Genomic DNA, 22430 nt, shown 5'->3' with positions numbered 1-22430 from the left:
TGCATATCAGTGCCACCTATCAGTGCTGCATATCAGTGCCCATCATCAGTGCCCGCTCATTGGTGCCACCTCATCGGTGCCACTGTATCAGTACCTGTCAGTGCCGCATTATCAGTGCCCATCAGTGAAAGAGAAAACTTACTTATTTACAAATTTTTTTAACAGAAACAAAAGCAAAACTTTTATTTTTTTCAAAATTTTCAGTCTTTTTTTATTTGTTTAGCAAAAAATAAAAACCGCAGAGGTGATTAAATACCACCAAAAGAAAGCTTTATTTGTGGCAACAAAATGATAAAAATTTAGTTTGGGTACAGTGTAGCATGACCGCATAATTGTCATTCAAACTGCGACAGCACTGAAAGCTGAAAATTGGTCTGGGCAAGAAGGTGTCTAAGTGCCCTGTATTGAAGTGGTTAAGAGGTCCTGTCATGCTTTTTTCTATTACAAGGGATGTTTACATTCCTTGTAATAGGAATAAAAGTGACACAATTTTTTTTTTTTAAAACTGTGTAAAAATAAATAAAATCATGTAAAATAAATAATAAAAAAAAATTGTTAAAAACCCCCAGTCCCGACGAGCTCGCACGCAGAAGCGAATGCATACGTGAGTAGCACCCGCATATGAAAACAGTGGTCAAACCACACATGTGAGGTATCGCCGCGACCGGTAGAGCGAGAGCAATAATTCTAGTCCTAGACCTCCTCTGTAACGCAAAACATGCAACCTGTACAATTTTTTGAACATCGCCTATGGAGATTTTTGAGGGTAAAAGTTTGACGCCATTCCACGAGCGGGCGCAAATTTGAAGCGTAACATGTTGGGTATCAATTTACTTGGTGTAACATTATATTTTACAGTGTAAAAAAAAATTGGGCTAACTTTACTGTTGGCTTATTTTTTTATTCAAAAAAGTGAATTTTTTCCAAAAAAAGTGCGCTTATAAGACCTCTGCGCAAATACGGTGCAAAAAAAAGTATTGCATTGACTGCCATTTTATTCTCTAGGGTGTTAGAAAAAAAACAATATATAATGTTGTTAGGGTTCTAAGTAATTTTCTAGCAAAAAAACCTGTTTTAAACATGTAAACACCTAAAATCCAAAACGAGGCTGGTCCTTAAGTGGTTAAACAAGAACTTAACTTGTCCGGTAGATAACACACAGGGCTTGAAAACCCTGTTGACAAGAAATTGGAATTATTATTAAAAGCTTCCTTTTCCTTGGCCAGTTCAGCTATTCAGCCAGCTGTTGCAGCAATTGGTATTTGCCAGTCCGTAAAGGATCAGGTCAAACGGCCTGATAGGCCTAACCAGGAGGATCATCTGCCTGAAAGTAAGACAAATATTCCTCGAGCGCTGTGTTTTGCTGTTGATGCTTTAAAGGATTCAATACAGCAAGTTTCTGGTCTGGCTCTCTTGTCTGTACATATGCACAGACTTTTATGGCTTAAGAACTGGTCAGCCGAGCTTCCTTGTAAAAGGTTATTGGCTGGTTTCCCGTTTCATGGGGAACGTTTATTCGGTGATCACTTATATCCAAATATATCCAAAAGAATTCTGGAGGGAAGAGTTCTCTACTTCCTGTGAAGAAAACCACCTAACGTCCCTTGTTTAAAAACCCAGGGACTGCTTCCTCAAATGTCTCAACGTCAGGGTGGTTCCACCGCCAGGAGGGAGCTAGGGCCAGGGGCAAGCCACGAGGCCAGGGCCAGAAAAGGCCCTGGGTCCAAAATTTTTCTAAAACCAGCACCAAGCCCTCCTTTTGAGGGGACACCCCCACTCCATCGGGTGGGGGGGAAGGCTGCTGCACTTTGCAGACATGTGGAAAACAACAATTCAGGACAAGTGGGTCACCTCAATTATATCTAGCGGTTACAAGCTGGGGTTACGAGGGATGCCTCCTGAGAGGTTTCTAAGATCCAGCGTTCCCTCGGATGCTCCAAAAAGAAACTTATTGCTTCAGGCACTACATCATCAAATGCATCAAGGAGTGATTGTAGAGGTTCCGGTTTCCGAAAGGGGCACAGGGTTTTACTCAAACCTTTTTACGGTTCAGAAACCAAACGGGGACACAAGGCCCATTTTGGACCTAAGATCCCTGAACAAGTATCTTTTGATAGAGTCCTTTCGGGTTGGAGTCTGTCCGCTCAGTAGTAACCTCACTCCAGAGGGGAGACTTTTTAGCCTCCATCGATATAAAGGACGCGTACCTACACGTACCTATCTTTCAGCCTCATTAGAGGTTCTTACGTTTTGCAGTAGAGGAACGTCATTTTCAGTTTGTGGCTTTACCCTTTGGGCTTGCTACAGCTCCCTGGGTGTTCACAAAGGTCCTAGCACCAATACAGGGTCGCTTAAGGGCCCAAGGGATCCTGGTGCTTGAGTATCTAGACGACCTCCTGCCCAGAGATCACTCAGTACAGGCTCTAGAACAGAGCATAATATACACAGTGAAGTATTTGAAAAGCTTAGGCTGGATCATAAATACTGAAAAGTCAGCCTTGAGACCAGCTCAAAGTCTAAGATATTAGGTCCGATTCTAAACACGGTCCAAGCAAGAGTATTCTTGCCACCCGTAAGGATCTGTGCCCTGAAGGATCAGGTGCGTCAGATAAGGGGCACTAGACAACCCTCCATTTGGCTCTGTATGAGTCTTCTAGGGAGGATGGTATCCTCCTTCGAGGCAGTGCCCTATGCCCAGTTCCATTCCAGGCCTTTACAACAAGACAGCTTGTTGGCTTGGAACAGAGGAAGAAAAGCCCTGGATTATCCAATGTTCTCATCTCAGGCATGCTTAAGCCTAAACTGGTGGTTGCAGGATCAGAACCTGCGAAAGGGAAAATCCTTTCTCCTGGTAACTTGGAGAGTACTGACTACAGGTGCCAGTCTCTCAGGCTGGGGAGCGACCCTAGACTGGCTCACAGCTTAGGGGAAATGGTCAGGGACAGAGCAGGCCCTGCCCATCAATGTCCTAGAATTATGGGCAGTTTGTCTGGCCCTACGGTCCTGGACGGTGGAGCTTCAGGACTGCCCCATCAGGGTTCAGTCCGACAATGCCATGGCAGTGGCCTATATAAACCACCAAGGCGGTACCAGGAGTCGTTCAGCTCTGAAGGAAGTGAACTACATACTGAGCAGAGGGACATGTGCCAATTATATCGGCGGTCCATATCCCGGGTGTAGAGAACTGGAAGGCAGATTATCTCAGCCGCCAGCAGATCTACCCGGGGAAATAGTCCCTACACCCAGAGGTGTTCCAGGAAATTTGCCAATGTTGGGGATGGCCAGAGGTCAACATACTGGCATACAGGTTCAACAACAAGCTACAGCAGTTTGTGTCTCGAACAAGAGATCCTCTGGCAAATTGGAGCAGATGCTCTGATAGTTCCATGGAGCCAGTACTCCCTGGTTTATGCTTTCCCTCTGATCCCTCTTCTTCCACATTTGTTGCGCAGGATTCGGAGAGAGGGGATTCCAGTCATTCTGGTGGCACCAGCCTGGCCCAGAAGGCCCTGGTTCCCGGAGATTGTGAGACTGACAATAGACGGACCAAGGACGCTTCCACGTCGCCCCGATCTACTGTCTCAAGGTCCTATATTCCACCTCAATTTACAGTCTCTAAATTTGACAGCGTGGCAATTGAAGCCAGGGTGTTAAAGGACCGTGACATCTGGGAGCCAGTGGTGTCATCTCTAGTGAATGCTAGAAAAGCTGTCACTAGGAAGATTTATCATAAGGTCTGGAAGACTTATATTGCTTGGTGTGAAGCCAGAAAATGGCATCCTCGGAAATATGTGATTGGGAGAATTCTCTCTTTTCTACAGTCAGCTGTGGAAATCAAATTGGCTTTGAGTACAATCAGAGGTTAAATTTCGGCCCTATCGGTATTCTTCCAAAGGCCTTTAGCCTCCTATTCACTGATCCAAACTTTTATGCAAGGGGCAACTCGCTTGCTTCCCCCCATTAGGTCACCTATGTTTCCTTGGGACCTGAACTTGGTGCTGTCTGTGTTAGAGAAACAACCATTTGAACCTATTAAGGAAATTCCATTAGACTTGCTGTCACGCAAGCTAATGGCTATCACCTCGGCTAGAAGGGTTTTGGAGTTGGTGGCTATTAAATGCAGGGAACCGTACTTGATCCTTCACCACGACAGAGTCGTGTTAAGATCTGTTCCATCCCTTTTGCCAAAAGTGGTTTTGGCCTTTCATTTAAATCAGCACATTATTTTGCCTTCTTTTTTTCTCTCAGCCTCGTTCGGCAGAAGAGAGACGACTGCATTCTTTGGACGTTGTCCGGGCAGTCAAGGTTTATTTGTTTAGATCTGCAGAGATCCAAGGATCAGACTCTTTTTGTTTTATTAAAAGGGCCCAAGAAGAGGCAGGCAGCTTCCAAAGCTTCCACTGCCAATTGGGTCCGTCAGTTGGTCATTCAGGCCTACAGTCTGAAACATAAAGCTCCTCCCTTTAGGGTGAGAGCTCATTCTACCAGGGATGTAGCTTTTATAGACTGGCTGCCTTCCATTTATTCAGCATCATTTTATCCTTACATGGACTAATACCTGAACTTGTTGTGAAGCATTAACTACCACCACCAAGTTCCCCCTCTCAGGAATCCCCAACCCACCCCCTTCCCCCCACCATTTTTAGTTATATGTACTCGGCTACCTCCATTGTGCGCCATATTAACCCCTTGATCGTTTATGTAGGAACCTCCTGGGCTTTTTGCCACCAGGTATCTGTGGCTCAGATTTGTAAGGCTGCTACCTGGTCTTCAGTGCATACTTTCACAAAATTTTATAAAGTGGATGTTCAAGCAGCCGAGGATTCGGCTTTTGGCCGCAGTGTACTGCGGGCTGCCGTATAAATTCTGATGGCTATTTGGCAGGTTGTCTCCCTCCCCTCAAGGCTATTGCTCTGGGACGTCCCAGCAGGTAATGAGCCTGACTCTGTGTCCCATGATGTATGAAAAAGAAAATAGAATTTTTACGTCATACTTACCTGTAAAATCCTTTTCTTTGAGTACATCATGGTTGGCTATGTGTATCTCGGCTCCACCCAGTCCCTGCGATCACGGCGGTGCTCGCTCTGCTCTGCCGAGTCCCTGCGATCTCGGCGGCGCCATATTTAAATCTGGACAAGGCTGCAATGGACACTGGGGGCAAGGCTGCACTGACAAGGCTGCAATGGACACTGGGGCAAGGATGCACTGACAAGGCTGCAATGGACACTGGGGCAAGGCTGCACTGGGGAAGGCTGCAATGGCAAGGCTGCACTGATAAGGCTGCAATGACACTGACAAGGCTGCAGATGGACACTGATAAGGCTGTATTGATGGGCATTTAAATGTAAGTTTTTTTTTTCCTTAAAATTCCCTCCTAAACTTGGGGTGCGTGTTATATGCCGATAAATACGGTAAATCATTTGCAAATATATAAATGTGTTGTTTACATCTTCAAGGATAATGGGACACAAACTGTACATCCTGTTACTTTAGTTTACCTTCCATTGTAGCCTAGGTGAGCTTTGAAAGTGTAAGCTTATTTCCACTAGTCTACTGTCATTACTACAGGACCATCTACAGTGTATAAGCCCTCAGTTAAAAAAAATGTCAAGATAAAACTTTTGTTTTGGATACAGTGAGGAAGGTTAGAAGTTCTGTTGAGTTTTCTCTGCTACCTGGGTGCTTTTTGATTTTTCCTCACTTTCCCCCTTCACTGTCCCAGTGACAACCGTTTAAACAAACCAGAAGTGAGGGAAAACCTCCAACAGGGGTACAAACAGAAAAAAAAATTTGACAGGGGTTCTAGCATTCCACTGCTCTTTCTAAACAAGTATTTTCTTTCTATACTGCTGCCTACAGCAGGATTGGACACTGGCAAACAAGCCAAGGATAGCCCCCTCCTACTCACAGCATGCTTCAGGTTTTTGGTTGTGTTCTAGGAGGATGGAAATCTTTCCTTTTAGCTCTGCTATTAGACAACTAACTTATTTATTTTGCTAATATTTTTTCTTCAAACAAGTCTCTTCTCTTTCTAGCTTTTGGAGTGCTGTAACTGGACTTGCTGGACTGGACATTGCAGGGCCAGCCTGGAAGTGACCTTCGGGTACTGGGTTCCACATAACGTGCTTTCCAGTTCAAGAGTTATTGACCTTGTGAGTAGGCTGAGCATCTGAAGCTACTTCATTTGTTCTTACCACAAAAGCACTGAGGAACTGAGCGCTGATATCATCCTCCAGCTATGCAGTGCTGAGGAAGCATCGCCCCATTGCTGCTCCTGCAATATAACGTGAAAACCCCAATCTTCAGTCCATTACTACTGCCTGCCTACAGAGACTTTGGTCACTTCTGATTCTCCGAACCTTACTGACTACCAGCTGTCTGGGTTTTGCAATGGGTGACCCCAGCTTACACTCAACTTATCAATAGTTCTGGGAGCATTTGTTATGTGCCCTGCAAAGGTGCTAATGTCTGAAACCTGGAATTTTGTTTTCCTATGATTAAAAAAGTCTTGCTCATAATCAACATCCTTCTTAGGTCTGCTGGATGGGGCCAAGTCCCCTGTCTTATTGGCCAGGGTCTCTACTACAGTCACACAAGTTTTTTAGGGCTCAATTGACTCAGCTTCTGGCTTGCTCGTACCGCATAAGTTCAAAATGTGCTCCTGCAGCTTTACTCATGGATTTTATAGCTAATCTTCCCACAGCCCTATAGGGGCTGCTGAACTGTTGGTCACAATAACTATTTTGGACTGATTCTGAGCTGTTCCAATCTCTATCGGACAAGATTATTCTTGAGGAATTTTCTGCTATTACTCCTAAACTAAAAGAGACTGGGGGTTATTTAATAAAGCTGGAGAGTGCAAAATAAGTTGCAACTCTGCATAGGAGCCAATCGGCTTCCAGGTTTTATTGCCAAAGCTTAATTGAACAAGATGAAATTTAGAATCTGATTGACTACCATGCACAGCTGCATCAGCTTCTGAGTGCACCAGCTTCAGTAAATTTCCCTGACTGTTTTAGTTCTTATTACAGCCTCTGCAGTTGCAAAGACCTTTTGCTTTGCAACCGTTCTTCAGGATCTTCCTCTATGGGGATTGAAATCGCCCTCATGTGCCCTTAGCACCCCCAGATGCTTACTAGACTTGTTCACATTTGAAAGGATTTTTTGAAATAGTGGTCTGCACACTTCTTCCAGTGGCCCACCTTAACAAGCAAACCACCAAGGCAGTGGAGGGAGTTCCTGCATTCAAAGATCCTACAGATCACTAGTTTAAATCTTTTTTTTTAAACTCCATTCTCGCTGGTGGACCCTGCCTCCAACCTATTCTGCAGTGACCTTAAGTTAATCTCTCTACTGCAACAGTGGATTCATCACTGAGACCATGTGAAACAGATGGATGGAGCTTTATGCTTTAGTTGTGATGGCCTGCTGGAAGCATCTGGACTTGTCTCCCATATTGGTCTTTTGTCAATACATGTGCACAAGGCACTCTGGTTAAAGTTCTGGTCTCTGGTGAACCCTGCATTCAAGGAGCACCTGACCTGCATAGTTTTCAAGGAACATCATCTCTGCGGATCGACCCTTGATATTAATAATGATGCCAATAGAAGCAAGAGCACCCAACTGTGAAAAACCTAGGGAAAGGCTTGCCAAGTCTTTTTCCCTCATTTCTTTACTCCCGGAGTATGCACATCTAGGCCTCTCAAACTTTGTTCTCTGGCCACCCTCAAAGTCTGGGGTAAGAAGCCTGCTAAACTTTCAGAGAAATATTGTCCCCACTTTCCAGAGCTGCATAGTTTGCCTTTTTAGGTGCTTAGGCGCAGAGTGATATTCCAGGAATACAAATGGAACCTTCACCTCCAGATCCCTCGACTGCTCCTTACCTTTATCCTTTGTAGGTCACCACACAGATTAGCAGAACTACCTCTGCTCCTTTTGGGGTCTACTAGATCAAGTTTTTATTCTCCGGCTCTTGCCAGATCGGTCTCAGGAGTAGTACTCCAACTGGATCACTCTTCTCTTTTCCAAAGAGAACATCTGCCTTTTTTGAGGCCTGTAATTCCAACAATCCACCAGATCAGCCTTTCCCTTCCTTTCTGGCTTCAGTGGTAAGTTAGGATGTGTACCTACATAATCCCCTTCTTAGCCTCATCTCAGAACCCTATTTGTGCTTCAGGGTGCTGCCCCCAGTGTTAACCCTGGTGTGTTCTTATGGAATCCCCCAGTCCTCATTGTTTTTGGCGAACCCCTGTGAACAGTCAAAGCCGACTCTGTTGGACAACGTATCCCTGATTTTGCAGATATCTCAATGCTTCAGTGACAGCCTGAATCTTCAGAAATCAGTGCTGTGCTGGAATCCTCTCACTGTCCTGCAGACAACTTGGACCAGAATGTTTCTTCCACAAGAAAATCATGTCCTTGTTCTCCTGTCTGACCACCTCCCAGCTGTTGCATTAGAGTTGTGGGTCTGTGAATAATTCTCTTGGAGACAGAGGTGTTCTGCAGTCTCTCCCCGGACTGTCTCAACACCACACTCTGTTGTTTTGGAACACCTTGGCTGAGTTTTTGAGCAGAGGATCAGGAAGTTCCTGGTATGGTGGATCAGTCTTCCAGCTCTGGAATTGGTAGGTCCACCCTTCTAGATGATTCTCTCATCAGAAGTAAGTCTGTCTGAACTGCCCCTGATGACAGTCTGGAGGCCAAAATGTGTTGGTTGGAGCATGCAATGACATCGTGCACAAGTGGTTCTCTGTTTTTACATTTTATTTCTACCAGGAGGAGGTTGTGGCCTCATTTGATGCCAGCTCTACGGTAGGGTGTATCTGGCTGCTCTTTGAGATGTAAGCATTTTTCTGTTCTCTGTTGTTCCTTGGTTTGTTTGCTGTGTTGCCCACCCCTCGGTTGAACTGCTCTTGGACGCCACAAAGGTGAATAACCTTCTGTGTCCCTTAATGGAGACCATTGAGGGACACAGGAAGTCATGCACCTTCTGTAGGAGGATTGGACACTAGCAAACAAAACAAATTGTAGACCACCTGAGAATAACCCCTCATACTCTCAGCATACCTCGGTTTTGTAGCAAGGTGGATGTGGCTGGGTGGGGCCTCAGTGGTATTTCCATTTAGGGCCGTATGTGCCCAGGGGAAGAATGCCTGAAATGCAAACTGTACTGTCCAGCTGCACCAGCAGTCAGACTCTCATAGAGTTTGACAGGCTGCCGGCAGCAGTACTGGATGGTGCACCTTTGCCCTCCGCCCATGTCTAAATGCTGGAACTCCCTGGCAGGGTACTGGCAGTTTCAAACCTGCATTTAATATGCGTTTAAAGGACATTTCTGAACACACATATGCTGTACATGCATGTAATAAATTTTTCAATAGTGCCATTCCCACTAAGCATTTGCCTGTGTAAGTAGAGTCAATTTAGCTGTGTTTAAAGAAAATAGAATTCTGTGTGTTCAGGATCCAATTATACACTTTAAACTTGGCTAAACGTATATAAACATGACTAAATGCAGTTAAAGCAGGAACATCTAAATGCAGGAAAAGGGGTTCTGGGAGACATAAAAGTTGTGTATACTTCTCAAATCACTTTTCCTTCAGTTAGAGTAGCTAAATGCAGAAGTGTGAGTGGGAAAGAAAAAATGCAGTTAATTTTCATTAGAAATTAACCACAGTAGAAAAGTCTGTCCCCTGGCAGCAGCATGTTGAACAGAATGGCCCTTGCTCTGTGTGTGGAAACCGTGGTCTCTTTGCAGAGTTCTGACATGCTTTTTGGTGAGTCAGAGCTGGAGCTCTCCAATCAGCAGGAATCATGTGCTTTGCTGATTGCAGAGCTATAGGTCATAGAGAACAAGGGTCCTTCTCCTCAATATGCTTTGTCTTACAGGGTTTGTTTTTTATTTTATTTTATATTTTTTTCGGGTTTACAACCACTTTAATACATTGGTCAACATCACAACATTTAACATGAGTTCAGCCAGTTACATTGATCAGTAAATAAACTTTGTAATATTATTGCAAATGTACACTGCAGTTACTGTTAATGCAGATCTTGGGCTTGTTCTGTAATCTCTTCTAACCATGAATAAAGCACAAAACACAGGACAGCAAGGGATTTCTGGCAGGATCAACAGGTATTTTTTGCACCTAGTGAATAGATATAACACAATGCTTTCATCAGTGTATTTAAAAGAGAAGTATGGGCAAAGCTTTTTCGGCCATACTTCACTTGTGGGTCCCAGATGTGCACTTAATTTTGTTCTCTTGTGACCCATACAGCGTATGGTGGGCTATTGCCCTCTATCAGCTGACGTCACAGAGCTGCTCCAAGCTTTGGAAGGATCCTGGCCATATTCTCTGGATCCGTCCAGCTGCCTAATTGACTGGTGGCTCTCGCTCCCTTGAGGGGCAGGCCAAAGAGCAGTGGCTGACAGTCACTGCCCGCCACTCAGAAGAGACCAGAAAACACAACAATTAACAGTCATGTGGTCACTTATGCAGGCCATAGATTATGCAATTTTCTTTTCATTTTCTGCAAACATCGCTCAATTCCTCCCATGGAGCTATTGTATTCTCCCAGTGGGGGGGGGGGGGGGGGGGGGATCCATTCCTACCAGGAGAATGCAATTATTTTTGCTAGCAGCTACAGCCGCTGACAATAATCATATGCTGAAAATCTGCCATGCTGGTACAATTAATCGACTTGAGTACAATGAACCTGCCCATAGATGGTTTGAATCTTGGCCAGTCCCTGCTGAACTGGCCGAGATTCAGACCATCTATGGTCAGCTTTAGTTCTTGGTCTTAGTGCCGGGTGGGACAGCTGCAGCATACAGGTTAGTATGTGTGTTTGATTTTTATGTACCCCAAACTTCTCCTTTTAAAAGACCAAAAGGGAGCAAATAAGAGAAGTTTATTGTTAGGGTTTACATTACACTTTAACCACTTCACCTTTCACACCTGTACACCCTCTATGGACCAGAGCGGTTTTTACATTTCTGTATGGACTTGTTAATTTTGCAATAACTTTGTGCCCAAAAAATTATGTATTATGTTGTTAAGCGATGATAAAAACAAGTCTTTCTTTTCATGATATTGTCTTGCAAAAAATGATTTTCTTTTACAGTGCATCCAGAAAGTATTCACAGTGCTTCATTTTTTCCACATTTTGTTATGTTACAGCCTTATTCCAAAATGGATTAAATTAATTATTTTCCTCAAAGTTCTACAAACAATACCCCATAATGGCAACGTGAAATACGTTTGTTTGAAATCTTTGCAAATTTATTAAAAATTGTGCATCCTGTTTCGACTGATCATCCTTGAGATCTTTCTACAATCTGATTGAAATCCACCTGTGATAAATTAGGTTGATTGGACATGATTTGGAAAGGCACACCCCTGTCTATATAAGGTCCCACAGTTAACCGTGCATGTCAGAGCACAAACCAAGCCATGAAGTCAAAGGAATTGTCTGTAGACCTCCGAGACAGGATTGTATCGAGGCGCAGATCTAGGGAAGGGTACAGAAAAATTTCTGCAACATTGAAAGTCCCAATGAGCACAGTGGCCTCCATCATCCGTAAATGGGAGAAGTTTGGAACCACCAGGACTCTTCCTAGAGCAGGCCGCCTGGCCAAACTGACCATTTGGGGGAGAAGGGCCTCAGTCAGGGAAGTGACCAAGAACCCGATGGTCACTGACAGAGCTTCAGCGTTTCTCTGTGGAGAGAGGAGAACCTCTATGAATTCACAATGGGTTATTTTTTTCTTTTTGTTTTGTCATGTCATGGTTTTAACTGATCATCACATGTGTGAGTGATCTAATTTTATATGTATAAATAAACGCTTTTTTATTCTATACTAGTGGTGTTGTTGCCTCAAAAAATCCCACATAGGGGGCTTTTCCTTTTTCTACCTTTCAGAAGAACAACCATCTCTGCAGCACTCCACCAATCAGGCCTTTATGGTAGAGTGACTAGACGGAAAAGGCACATGACAGCCCACCTAGAATTTGCAAAAAGGCACCTTAAGGACTCTCAGACCATGAGAAACAAAATTTTCTGGTCTGATGAAACAAAGATTGAACTCTTTGGCCTAAATAGCAAGCTTCATGTCTGGAGAAAACCAGGCACAGCTCATCACCCGGCCAATACGCATCCCTACAGTGATGAAGCATGGTGGTGGCAACATCATGCTGTGGGGATGTTTTTCAGCGGTAGGAACTGGGAGACTAGTCGGGATCAAGGGAAAGATGAATGCAGTAATGTACAGAGACATCCTTGCAGAGAACCTGCTTCAGAGCACTCTGGACCTCAGACTGGGGAGAAGGTTCATCTTCCATTAGCACAATGCCCCTAAGTACACAGCCAAAATAACAAAGGAGTGGCTACGAGACAACTCTGTGAATGTCCTTGAGTGGCCCAGCCAGAGCCCAGACTTGAACCCAATTGAACATCTCTGGAGAGATATGAAAATGGCTGTGCATCAACACTCCTCATCCAACCTGATGGAGCTTGAGAGGTCCTGCAAAGAAGAATGGGAGAAACTGCCCAAAAATAGGTGTGCCAAGCTTGTAGCATCATACTCAAAAAGACTTAAAGTGGTTGTATACCTTTTTTGTTAACTTTTACCTACAGGTAAGCCTATAATAAGGCTTACCTGTAGGTAAAAAAAATATCTCCTAAACCTGTACGGTTTAGGAGATATTCCCCTCGCGATGAGCCGCTGAATGCAGCGGCGCATGCGCACAGGGGATTCTCGGCTGACAGCCCAGCAAACTCTGGAGCTTGCCGGACTGAAGTCTCCCGCGCGCACGCGCGGGAGTGACGTCATCGCGGCTCCGGCCACTCACAGCGCCGGTGCCGCGATACCCGGAAGACACGCTGAGGGGAGATGTCAGCTCCCTCGGCGTGGACAGGATGAGATGCCGGCGCCTCGTTCTAAGGTAAGTATCTCATAATGAGCTAGTATGCGGTGCATACTAGCTCATTATGCCTTTTCCCTTGCAGGTATAGGAAAAAAAAAAAAAAAAACGCGGGTATACAACCGCTTTAAGGCTGTAATTGGTGCCAAACGAAGTATTGAGCAAAGGTTGTGAATACTTATGTACATGTGATTTTTTATATTTTTAATAAATTTGCAAAGATTTCAAACAAACCTCTTTCACGTTGTCATTATGGGGTATTGTTGGTAGAATTTGAGGAAAATAATTAATTGAATGCATTTTGAAATAAGGCTGTAACATAACAACAAAATGTGGAACAAGTGAAGCGCTGTGAATACTTTCCAGATGCACTGTAAATGATTTGGTTTATTTCTCTCATACTGGCTCAAAATTTTCTGTTCTTTGCACCATTATTTGTATGCTTTTTTTTTCCCTCCTACTTGTGCCACAGCAAGATCCACTACAAAAGATTAAAGTAGGCTGTAGGGAGCACAATTGTGAAAGCATGGATTTGTAAGGGGACTGGAAGAGCAGTGATCTCTAGCCATCTCAGTCTATGACTGTCTCCTCAAACATCCCCGGTCTCTATCTCTTGATATTTCTGGAGTCTGAAAGTTTTCTGTAGTAATACTTTCTCAGAATATTATGTGCAGCCCTTCGTGGTGGTGTCAGAGGCCATGCTTGAGGCCCTCTATATCAAGAAAGTTGACCACCACTGACCTTCAGTACATCTCTGGATTGATTTGTTGTTTCGATATACAGTTTTCACTAGGCCCCATCCATACTTGTGTGACTTGTGAGGCCATTGAGTCCCAATAAGTATCGTTCATATCTGTGCCACTTGTCGCAGTGACTTTAAAGTAGTTCCTGCACTACTTTGGTCCAACTTTCATTCAACGTGAGGGCCATAGACTTTACAATGTAAACTCAAAAGTCGCATGAGAGTCGCACCTGCATGATCTAAATGCGACTTGTGTGCAACCTTGCAGCGCACAATCACATTGGTCAAAGCCAAAGTCGCACTCATCCAAAGTCGCAATGGAAATGGCACGTTTTTGAAATCTCACAAGTGTGAATGGACTAGGGGTAACCTCTGATATGCATTTTTACTACTTTGTTTGGTTTGAATTTCCTAAGACAGGTTTACTTTCAAAGGAAAATATTTTATGTTTGGCTGGAATGTTTTGTATAGATCACTTAGCAATTGATGTTTAATGTTTTTCCTCTGGTCTTTTTTTTTTTTGACCCTCTCAGGATTCCTCACTGATGATTTGGTGAGTAATGAGGAAAATGGAAACCAGAAGAAGTACATGGGAGTATGCCGCCTGCCAGGACCAGGGCAGAAACATCGGAGACTTGATATCATAGTTGTGCCATATTCGGAATTTGCATGTGCACTAATGTATTTTACCGGCTCAGCACATTTTAACCGTTCCATGCGCGCTCTGGCCAAAACAAAGGGGATGAGCCTGTCTGAGCACTCCCTAAACAAGGACGTGGTGCGCAATGGCAGTGTGAAGGTCAATGCTGGCTATCCTTTACCAACGCCAACTGAGAGGCATATATTTGAAATCCTTGGGCTTCCTTTTAGAGAAGCGCATGAAAGAGATTGGTAGACTGGAAAGATTTTGCACATGTGTGAATATATAAATTGTCAGATCATAGGGGTTTTAAAAAAAAAATTATTAAAAAGGGCAGATGTAGATGACTGCTAAGAGGCCTCCTAAACTCTACATACATCCGGAGCATATCCTCCTGAGCACTGTGCCCCTTAAAGATCCTTTATACCACGCTCAGGAAAAAAAAATGACAACAGCAATACAATGCAACCTTTTAAGCGGCCATGTATACCCAGTCTTACAGTGATTTTATTTTAACCCTTTAAACAAAATTCGTGCTGCTCAGAATTTGCCCCCACTATTCATTTGATTTAGTAACTGTTTTAAATAGAACTGACACATTGATTACAGCCTGTGATACATTTCTAATTAAATACGCTTAATTTACACAGCTAAAATTTTAGGACAAGCTTTTGGAGTTTACCTCCTGCTTGTACCTTCAAAGCTTGTCTTGAAAATGTAACTGTCAGTACAAATTAAATAAGTATCACAGTCAGTACTCAACGGTGTTGAAGCAAGTGCACTAATATGGCTACAATCATCTTAAGCAAAATGGAACTCAAAAAGACTGCTGTGCATTTTTTTTACGGAACTTCATCACATAAATATTGAATGGTAATTGAGCTGTTAGCTTTGATTGTAATTGTTTCTACTTTAACGTTTTAAATGATCTGCTGTATGTAAAACATGAATGTATGGTGTTAAGAGTAGAACATTTATTTATTTGATGAGATTAATATCAGTACAACACACATTTGCTGTCACTTTGCATTTCCTTTCTTTGAAAGTTAATTCTGCCTGTTTTATTATACGCTAACATATATCTTACAGAACTTTTAGGATCCTTTAGAACCATGTTTAGTATCTGAAAAGCTAGGTCCACCAAAAGGTCATTTGATTAGTGGGTAGGTATTGCCATGTCAGGGCCGACCTGTCTTAGTAAACCAAAAATTAAAATAATGTCATGAAGCTCGTCCAGTGGTTTTCTTCTCTGCTCATGTCAGTTAAAATTTCCTCTATGCTCAACTTTAAAGTGGTTGTAATCCTTATAGCAGATTAAACAGCACAGTTCTTTTGCTGTCTAATCTGCCCCTCTCTAAGCTGTAAAAAACCCGGCTGATCCTGCCTGTTCCTGTGTCCCCCTCAGTGTACTGACCACAATAAACATGGCTGCTGAGCTCCGATTACCGTGGTCAGTTTACATGCCTCTGTCATCCACACCTCCCCTCTGTCCCCCTCCCTCTCTGCTTGTCAGTTCCTGTGTGTGAGCCATCTCCGCCCCACCCTCCTGCCGCAATGAATAGCAAAGTAAACTGTTAACAAAAAATCACTGCCAGCCAATCTCTCTCCTGTATGCAGCCATAACACACAGTGTAAGTGTTTGTTAAAAACGAAGCGTGTAAATACCCTTTTTCAGATCTGTTCAGGCCGGTCATGTGACTCCTGGCCACTCTGCCAGCACAGCGGTCACGTGACCTCCCCAGCTGACATCAGAGATCGGCCTGAAGAGATCTGAAAAAGATATTTACAGGCTTTGTTTTCGACAAACACTTACACAGTGTGTTGTGGCTGCATAAAAGAGAGGGGCTGGCAGTGAATATTTTTTAAAGGGTAATACTGAATCCTCTAATACTGGTGGCAGCATGAGCAGTGAGGATGGGGACTTGTCCAAGTCCAACCTTACAGAACTGGGTTTTTTTATATCAAAGCTACATACCGTACTTCACTTTCACATAATAGTGAATACATAATATTTGGGCTAGGTTCACACTGCTGCCATACGATTTTGATCCGTCTTTCCGTGCGATTATGTAGTGCTTGTTTGATGCAATTTTGAGAAGAAATATATTCTATGGGGCCACAATTTAAATTGAATCACACCAAAGTAGCACAGGAACATTTTCTAAAATCTCTCAGTGCTGAGTTGCATTGATGTAAACTGAAACAATCCCTTGCCATGCGATTCTGTGCGACCATTACTATATGATTCCCCTTTCTAATGGATCTTTTCACTACGCACATAATAATAAGCACCCTGGTATAGCAGCCTGGCAGGTTAAGGCTTTCTGTGATCACTTGGTGTTTCGTAACCTTTTTTGAGCCACAGACCCCTTTCCAGAAATATTCACATAAACACAACTTTGCATGCAATGAATATATGTACTTTATTTTATTGAAACGTGATTATCTCATACATGTGTTGAAATATACAAAGTATGAATAATGTAAACAATTTTAACAAAAAAAAAAAACTCCTTTTCATGCAAAAAGTAATGGCCACTCATTACAAAAATTAAATGCAACCATATTAAAAAAAAATAATAATAATTCTGTTCAAATCTACTACTACTAGAAAAAAGAGTTAGTACTTGCCATTATGGAGTGGCACAAGATGGCAGTTATGTAGAAAACGATGTTACAAACTTAAATGGCAAACATAGCCCAACAATGAGTCAAGAGACACTTAATGATTGGCGCTATAAGCAGTGGCAGGTTTTCTCTAATTTCTCTCAATAGGAAACCTGTATAGTGAATGTAAATGGGGGGCTGTAGAGTGAATGTAAATGTTTTTTTTTTTTTTTATGAAGTCCATATCATGCTGAAATTGCTACATTGACTTTCCTCAGCAGATATGTAGAAAAGGGGAATACACACACACAATGTAAAATAAGTCTCTGCAAACAATCATGATCCTGTTTTTGCTACTTACAACTCTTGTCATTCTGTGTTAATACATATTTATTAAGGGTTTACATGATGACAGTGTAAGAAATTGAAAAGTATATTGCCATAAAACGAGACAAACGTGACTTTTTGTCGCACATATGGCCTAATCATGCCATTTCAGTTTGATCAGACTAATAAACACTTTATTTATGATTGCTAAACAGATCATGTTATTTAATAGAGCTTGGAATTTTTAACTAAAATGGAAATAGGATGAGTGGTTGTTGAAGTTTGTTGCTCAGTTTTACTACTTGCACATCTGGGCTGTGCAGCATGTCTCCTAAAAATAGTTATTTAAACTGGTCAAATGATTGATTTTAGACTGTGGTAATGCTGCTTCATGTATACCAATAATGCCAATATCTTATTCTTTTATGTGTTTTCAATAAATTATTTTTTTTTTACATCCAGAACCTGCATATTGTCTTTCTAATGTGAACCTACAGTGATACCTTAAAATCGAATAACTATTTTGATGGCTCTAAAAAGGAAACTTTTATATAACGCACACAATGGTGGTTATTCAATAGGCATTTGCAGCACATTGCTGGTGATGTGCAGGTAGTCCAAAGCTTTGCACAAGTTTTTTGAAAACGTCCAATATGTTATTGATAGTACCGGAATGCTTTGACACTTTTACTTTATAGCAATATTTTTGAGACAGATTTATGAAGCAATATCACCATATCAATGATGAGGAAAGTGGAGGTAAACTACACATTTTCCATACACAGTAATTTGTTGGTTGTGTCACATCATTGAGACTATTCTGTGGCAATTTTTTTTCAGTCCTCCGGAACAGATTATTAATATGTTTCCATTACTCACCCAACTTCTCCAAATTGCTTATCTGCCTGTAAAACTTGTGATAGTTATGTCAGAGTTGCAACAGATTCATATACACCTTACTGACACATACAATCTATCGCACATTCCGCCATCTTTCATAGAAATACAAGATTCTTAAATAGAATGTTAATTTATGAATTCCAGGGAATTCAATTGGGGGGGGGGGGAGATTTACTAAAACAGAATCTGGAGGAGCTGTGCATAGTATGCACAGTAACTTGCTAAGTTAAGTTTTGACAACCTTTTAAATGCTAGAAGCTGATTGGTTACTATGCATAGCTGCACCAGATTATGTGTGCACCAGTTTTAGTAGATCTTGCCCATTGTGTACATCAGTATTGTGCAATATGTTTCCATTCATTTGCCACAGATGAGGATTTCCATAGAATGTGCCTTATGTAAACTATGTAACATGAATCAATTTGTGTGCCATGGGTGCAGCTGGATCTATTTTTTGGTGTAGTTGGCTTTCCTGACTACAAGAATGTTTATGCCTTGTGGCACCTTCACTAAAATTACCAGAACCCATTCTATGTTTTGTGTCAGTTTCATCCAGCTTTAAAATTAGTGAACTAGCACTGACACTTGTGATCATATTTTATTTGTGAGGAAACCACAAGTGGTAGGATGCTTTAATGCATGGAGTTGTTTTAGCAATCAGAAGCAGGTAGAAAAAAGTTAAAATTGTCACAAAACCGTACAGAATATGGCCAGCATTAGGGATCAGTGTTGTTGCAGTTACTGCACAGCAAACATTCTGCGGGCTAATTGCTTAGCCATTTATGCATATAAATATAGTCAGTAAATTGGAACACTCTCACATTTTTTTAAAGTGGAATTCCACCTTTATGACTTTAAATAGTTTGCTTGGGCCAAGTTTTCCAAATGGAACTATTTTTCCTTTACATAATGATGTGTTCTGTAATATACTGCTGTAGCATAATCTAGATACAATATGCGGCGCTGTGTTCCAGCAGCAGGATGGGTGGCTTGCTGTCTGCTGCCGGAACTAAATAGACTACTGTGTTCTGTATAATACTGTTGTAGCATTAGCTACAGTACATTCAATTTGCGGTGCTGTGTTCCAGCATTGGTACAGGAAACTTCCCGTCTGCTGCTGTAACTAAATACAAGAGGTCTTGTATTTTTTATAAATTTAGTACAAGGCTTCCTCTGATTGGCCGAGGTGTGAATCCTGTTGTTATCTTCCTGCCTCTCCACTTAGCCAATCAGAGGAAGCCTTGTTTTCAACCATACAAGACTTCTTCTTAATGGAGAGTTCCAGCAGCAGGCAGGAAGTCGCCCATACAGCTGCCAAAACACAGCAAGGTTGATTTACTAAAACTGGAGAGTGCAAAATCTGGTGCAGCTGTGCATGGTAGCCTATCAGCTTCAAACTTAAGCTTGTTCAATTAAGCTTTGACAAACAGACCTGGAAATGGATTGGTTTCTATGCAGAGCTGCACCAGATTTTGCACTCTCCAGTTTTAGTAAATCAACCATAGTGTCACTTACTATATGTACCTAATGCAGCAACAGTATCTGTTTGTTTGGAAAAAATATATATATATAAAACACAAAGCGCTGTGATGCTAAATAGCTGATAATTACACATAAAACCAAGTGAGGCTGCTATCAAAAGAGAGTGTTTTCGAGTCACTTAAAAAGAATAAATATTTAAAATAAAAAATAAAATTTTACACTATTTTGATTGCTGGATTTTATAGGAATTTTTACTCACCGCTGGATTTATTTGACTATTTATATTTATTCTTATATATTCATTTTCATGCACATTGTGAAGCGCTTCAAATATCATTATTTAATCTGTTTGTTTGGGCCAGCTTCCCAAACAAACTATTTATTGCCATACTAAAGCTGGCTTTCTACTTTAACTCCCGAAGAAAATAAACTAACTGGAGGAAAGTTCAAAACAAATCTTAGAAAGTATTATTTTACTGAAAGGGTAGTTGATGCTTGACTGTCTCACTACCTCTTTTGGTAGTTTATTCCAACAGTAAATGGCTTCAAACATGCTTGGGATAAACATAGATCTATAGTCAGACAACAAGGTTAATGAAAAAATAAAAAAATTAAAATGGGCAGACTCAGTGGACTACTCAGTCTTTTTCTGCCGTCACTTTTCTATGTGAAAGTGACCAATCCTATGTTTTTGTTTTTTTTACTTTGGGCTCTGTACGCCATGTCACTACATATCTGATAGTATGCCAGTAATCAGGATTACGCTCTTTCATACTAGATGGAGTACAACATTAACCACTTGCCATATAGCAAAATGACAGTGGCAAAGTGGTTGTGTTATCCTGACCGGACGTCATATTACGTGATCAGAATAACAGAGCCGGCGCGGCGATCAGAGGTGCGGTGTGCCAGTCTGGCACACCGCAACTCCTATCGTGGTATGAAGCCTTTGACAGAGTCTTCTTACCATGTGATCAGCTGTGACCAATCACAGCTGATCCTCGAGTTAACCAGGAAGTACCGGTAAACTGCTTTCCTCGGTTCACGCTGACGGGGAGAACCGATCGGCGGCTCTCCCTGTCAAAGGGGGGGGGGGGGTCTGTGTTGATAATAAGGACATTGATTATCAGCAAAGCCCCCATCAAAAGGTGCCCATCAGCAGCCAGTTAGTGCCCATCACCTGCCAGCCCGTCCCTCTCTATAAACGCCTGTCAGTGCCCATAAAAGTGCCGATCAGTGCCCTAAAAAGTGCCAATCAGTGCCCCATCAGTAATGCCTGTCAGTAGCTCCTCATCAGTGCTGCCTATCCAGTGCCGCCTAGTTTTTTTTTTTTCAAAATTGTCGCTCTTTTTTCGTTTATAGCGTAAAAAATATAAAACCGCAGAGGTGATCAAATACCACCAAAAGAAAACTCTATTTGTGGGAAGAAAATGATAAAAATTTAGTTTGGGTACAGTGTTGCATGACCACACAATTGTCATTCAAAGTGCGACAGCGCTGAAAGCTAAATATTGTCCTGGGCAGGAAGGGGGGAAAGTGGTTAAAGATAGATATAAAAAGACATTTTGTTAAAGCACTATGTATAGAATGCTTTTTAAAGTTAAATATTTTTTCACGTTTTTCATTCTTTTTGCATCCCAATTCTGCTAATGCCCCACAGCCTCTTTCTGTCCACATACACACACTAAGGCAATGGCTACATGGCATTTCTCCTGTTGAAAACAGTAGACCATGCCTGTGTCATGTGTGTTAAAAAAAAGCCACTTTGTATTTTCCATCAGAAGCTTATGTGACAGTAGTAGAGGCCAACTGAGAGGGTGTTGTCACCTTATAACCTTCATGGCAGGATCACCAGGTATTGTTTGAATGAAAGTGGCAGATTTACAAACACTGAAATTACATTAAAATGGAACTTTACTTAAAAAAAAAATGTGAACAAGCAGAAGTTTTCATACAGAAAAGACATGCTACAGTGCCTTGAAAAAGTATCCATACCCTTTTGAAATTTTCCACATTTTGTCATGTTACAACCAAAAACATAAATATATTTTATTGGAATTTTATGTGATAGACCAACAAAATGTGGGACATAATTGTGAAGTGGAAAGAAAATGATAAATGGTTTTTAATTTTTTTTTACAAATAAATATCTGAAAAGTGTGGCGTGCATTTGTATTCAGCCCCCTTTACTCTGATACCCCTAACTAAAATCTAGTGGAACCTATTGCCTTCCGAAGTCACCTAATTAGTAAATAGAGTCCACCTGTGTGTAATTTAATCTCGGTTTAAATACAGCTGTTCTGTGAAGCCCTTGGAGGTTTGTTAGAGAACCTTAGTGAACAAACAGCATCGTGAAGGCCAAGGAACACACCAGACAGGTCAAGGATAAAGTTGTGGAAAAGTTTAAAGCAGGGTTAGGTTATAAAAAAGCATCCCAAGCTTTGAACATCTCACGGAGCACTGTTCAATCCATCATCCAAAAATGGAAAGAGTATGGTACAACTGCAAAACTACCAAGACATGGCCGTCCACCTAAACTGACAGCCCGGACAAGGAGAGCATTAAGCAGAGAAGCAGCCAAGAGGCCCATTGTAACTGGAGGAGCTGCAGAGATCCAAAGCTCAAGTGGGAGAATCTGTCCACAGGACAACTATTAGTCGTGCACTCCACAAATCTGGCCTTTATGGAAGAGTGGCAAGAAGAAAACCATTGTTGAAAGAAAGTCATAAGAAGTCCCATTTACAGTTTGCAAGAAGCCATATGGGGGACACAGCAAACATGTGGAAGAGGGTGCTCTGGTCAGATG

The 22430-nt window shown here is 42.0% G+C and overlaps 1 protein-coding gene across 1 annotated transcript in view; it reads left to right on the top strand.

Annotated features, from left to right (window-relative positions):
- The window catches only part of POLL (DNA polymerase lambda), a 63748-nt gene extending 46042 nt beyond the window's left edge, over positions 1–17706 (top strand). The window contains exon 9 of the mRNA XM_073596182.1: positions 14202–17706. Within this exon, the coding sequence (XP_073452283.1) occupies positions 14202–14563 (362 nt within the window). The 3' untranslated portion in view covers positions 14564–17706. The remainder of the gene's footprint in view (positions 1–14201) is intronic.
- Positions 17707–22430: the final 4724 nt, after the last annotated feature.

The sequence above is a fragment of the Aquarana catesbeiana genome, linkage group LG08, assembly GCF_042186555.1.
Source record: "Aquarana catesbeiana isolate 2022-GZ linkage group LG08, ASM4218655v1, whole genome shotgun sequence".
Classification (NCBI taxonomy): Eukaryota; Metazoa; Chordata; class Amphibia; order Anura; family Ranidae; genus Aquarana; species Aquarana catesbeiana.
Note: the sequence above shows the minus strand (reverse complement) of the source record. Positions and strands in the feature narration are given on the sequence as shown.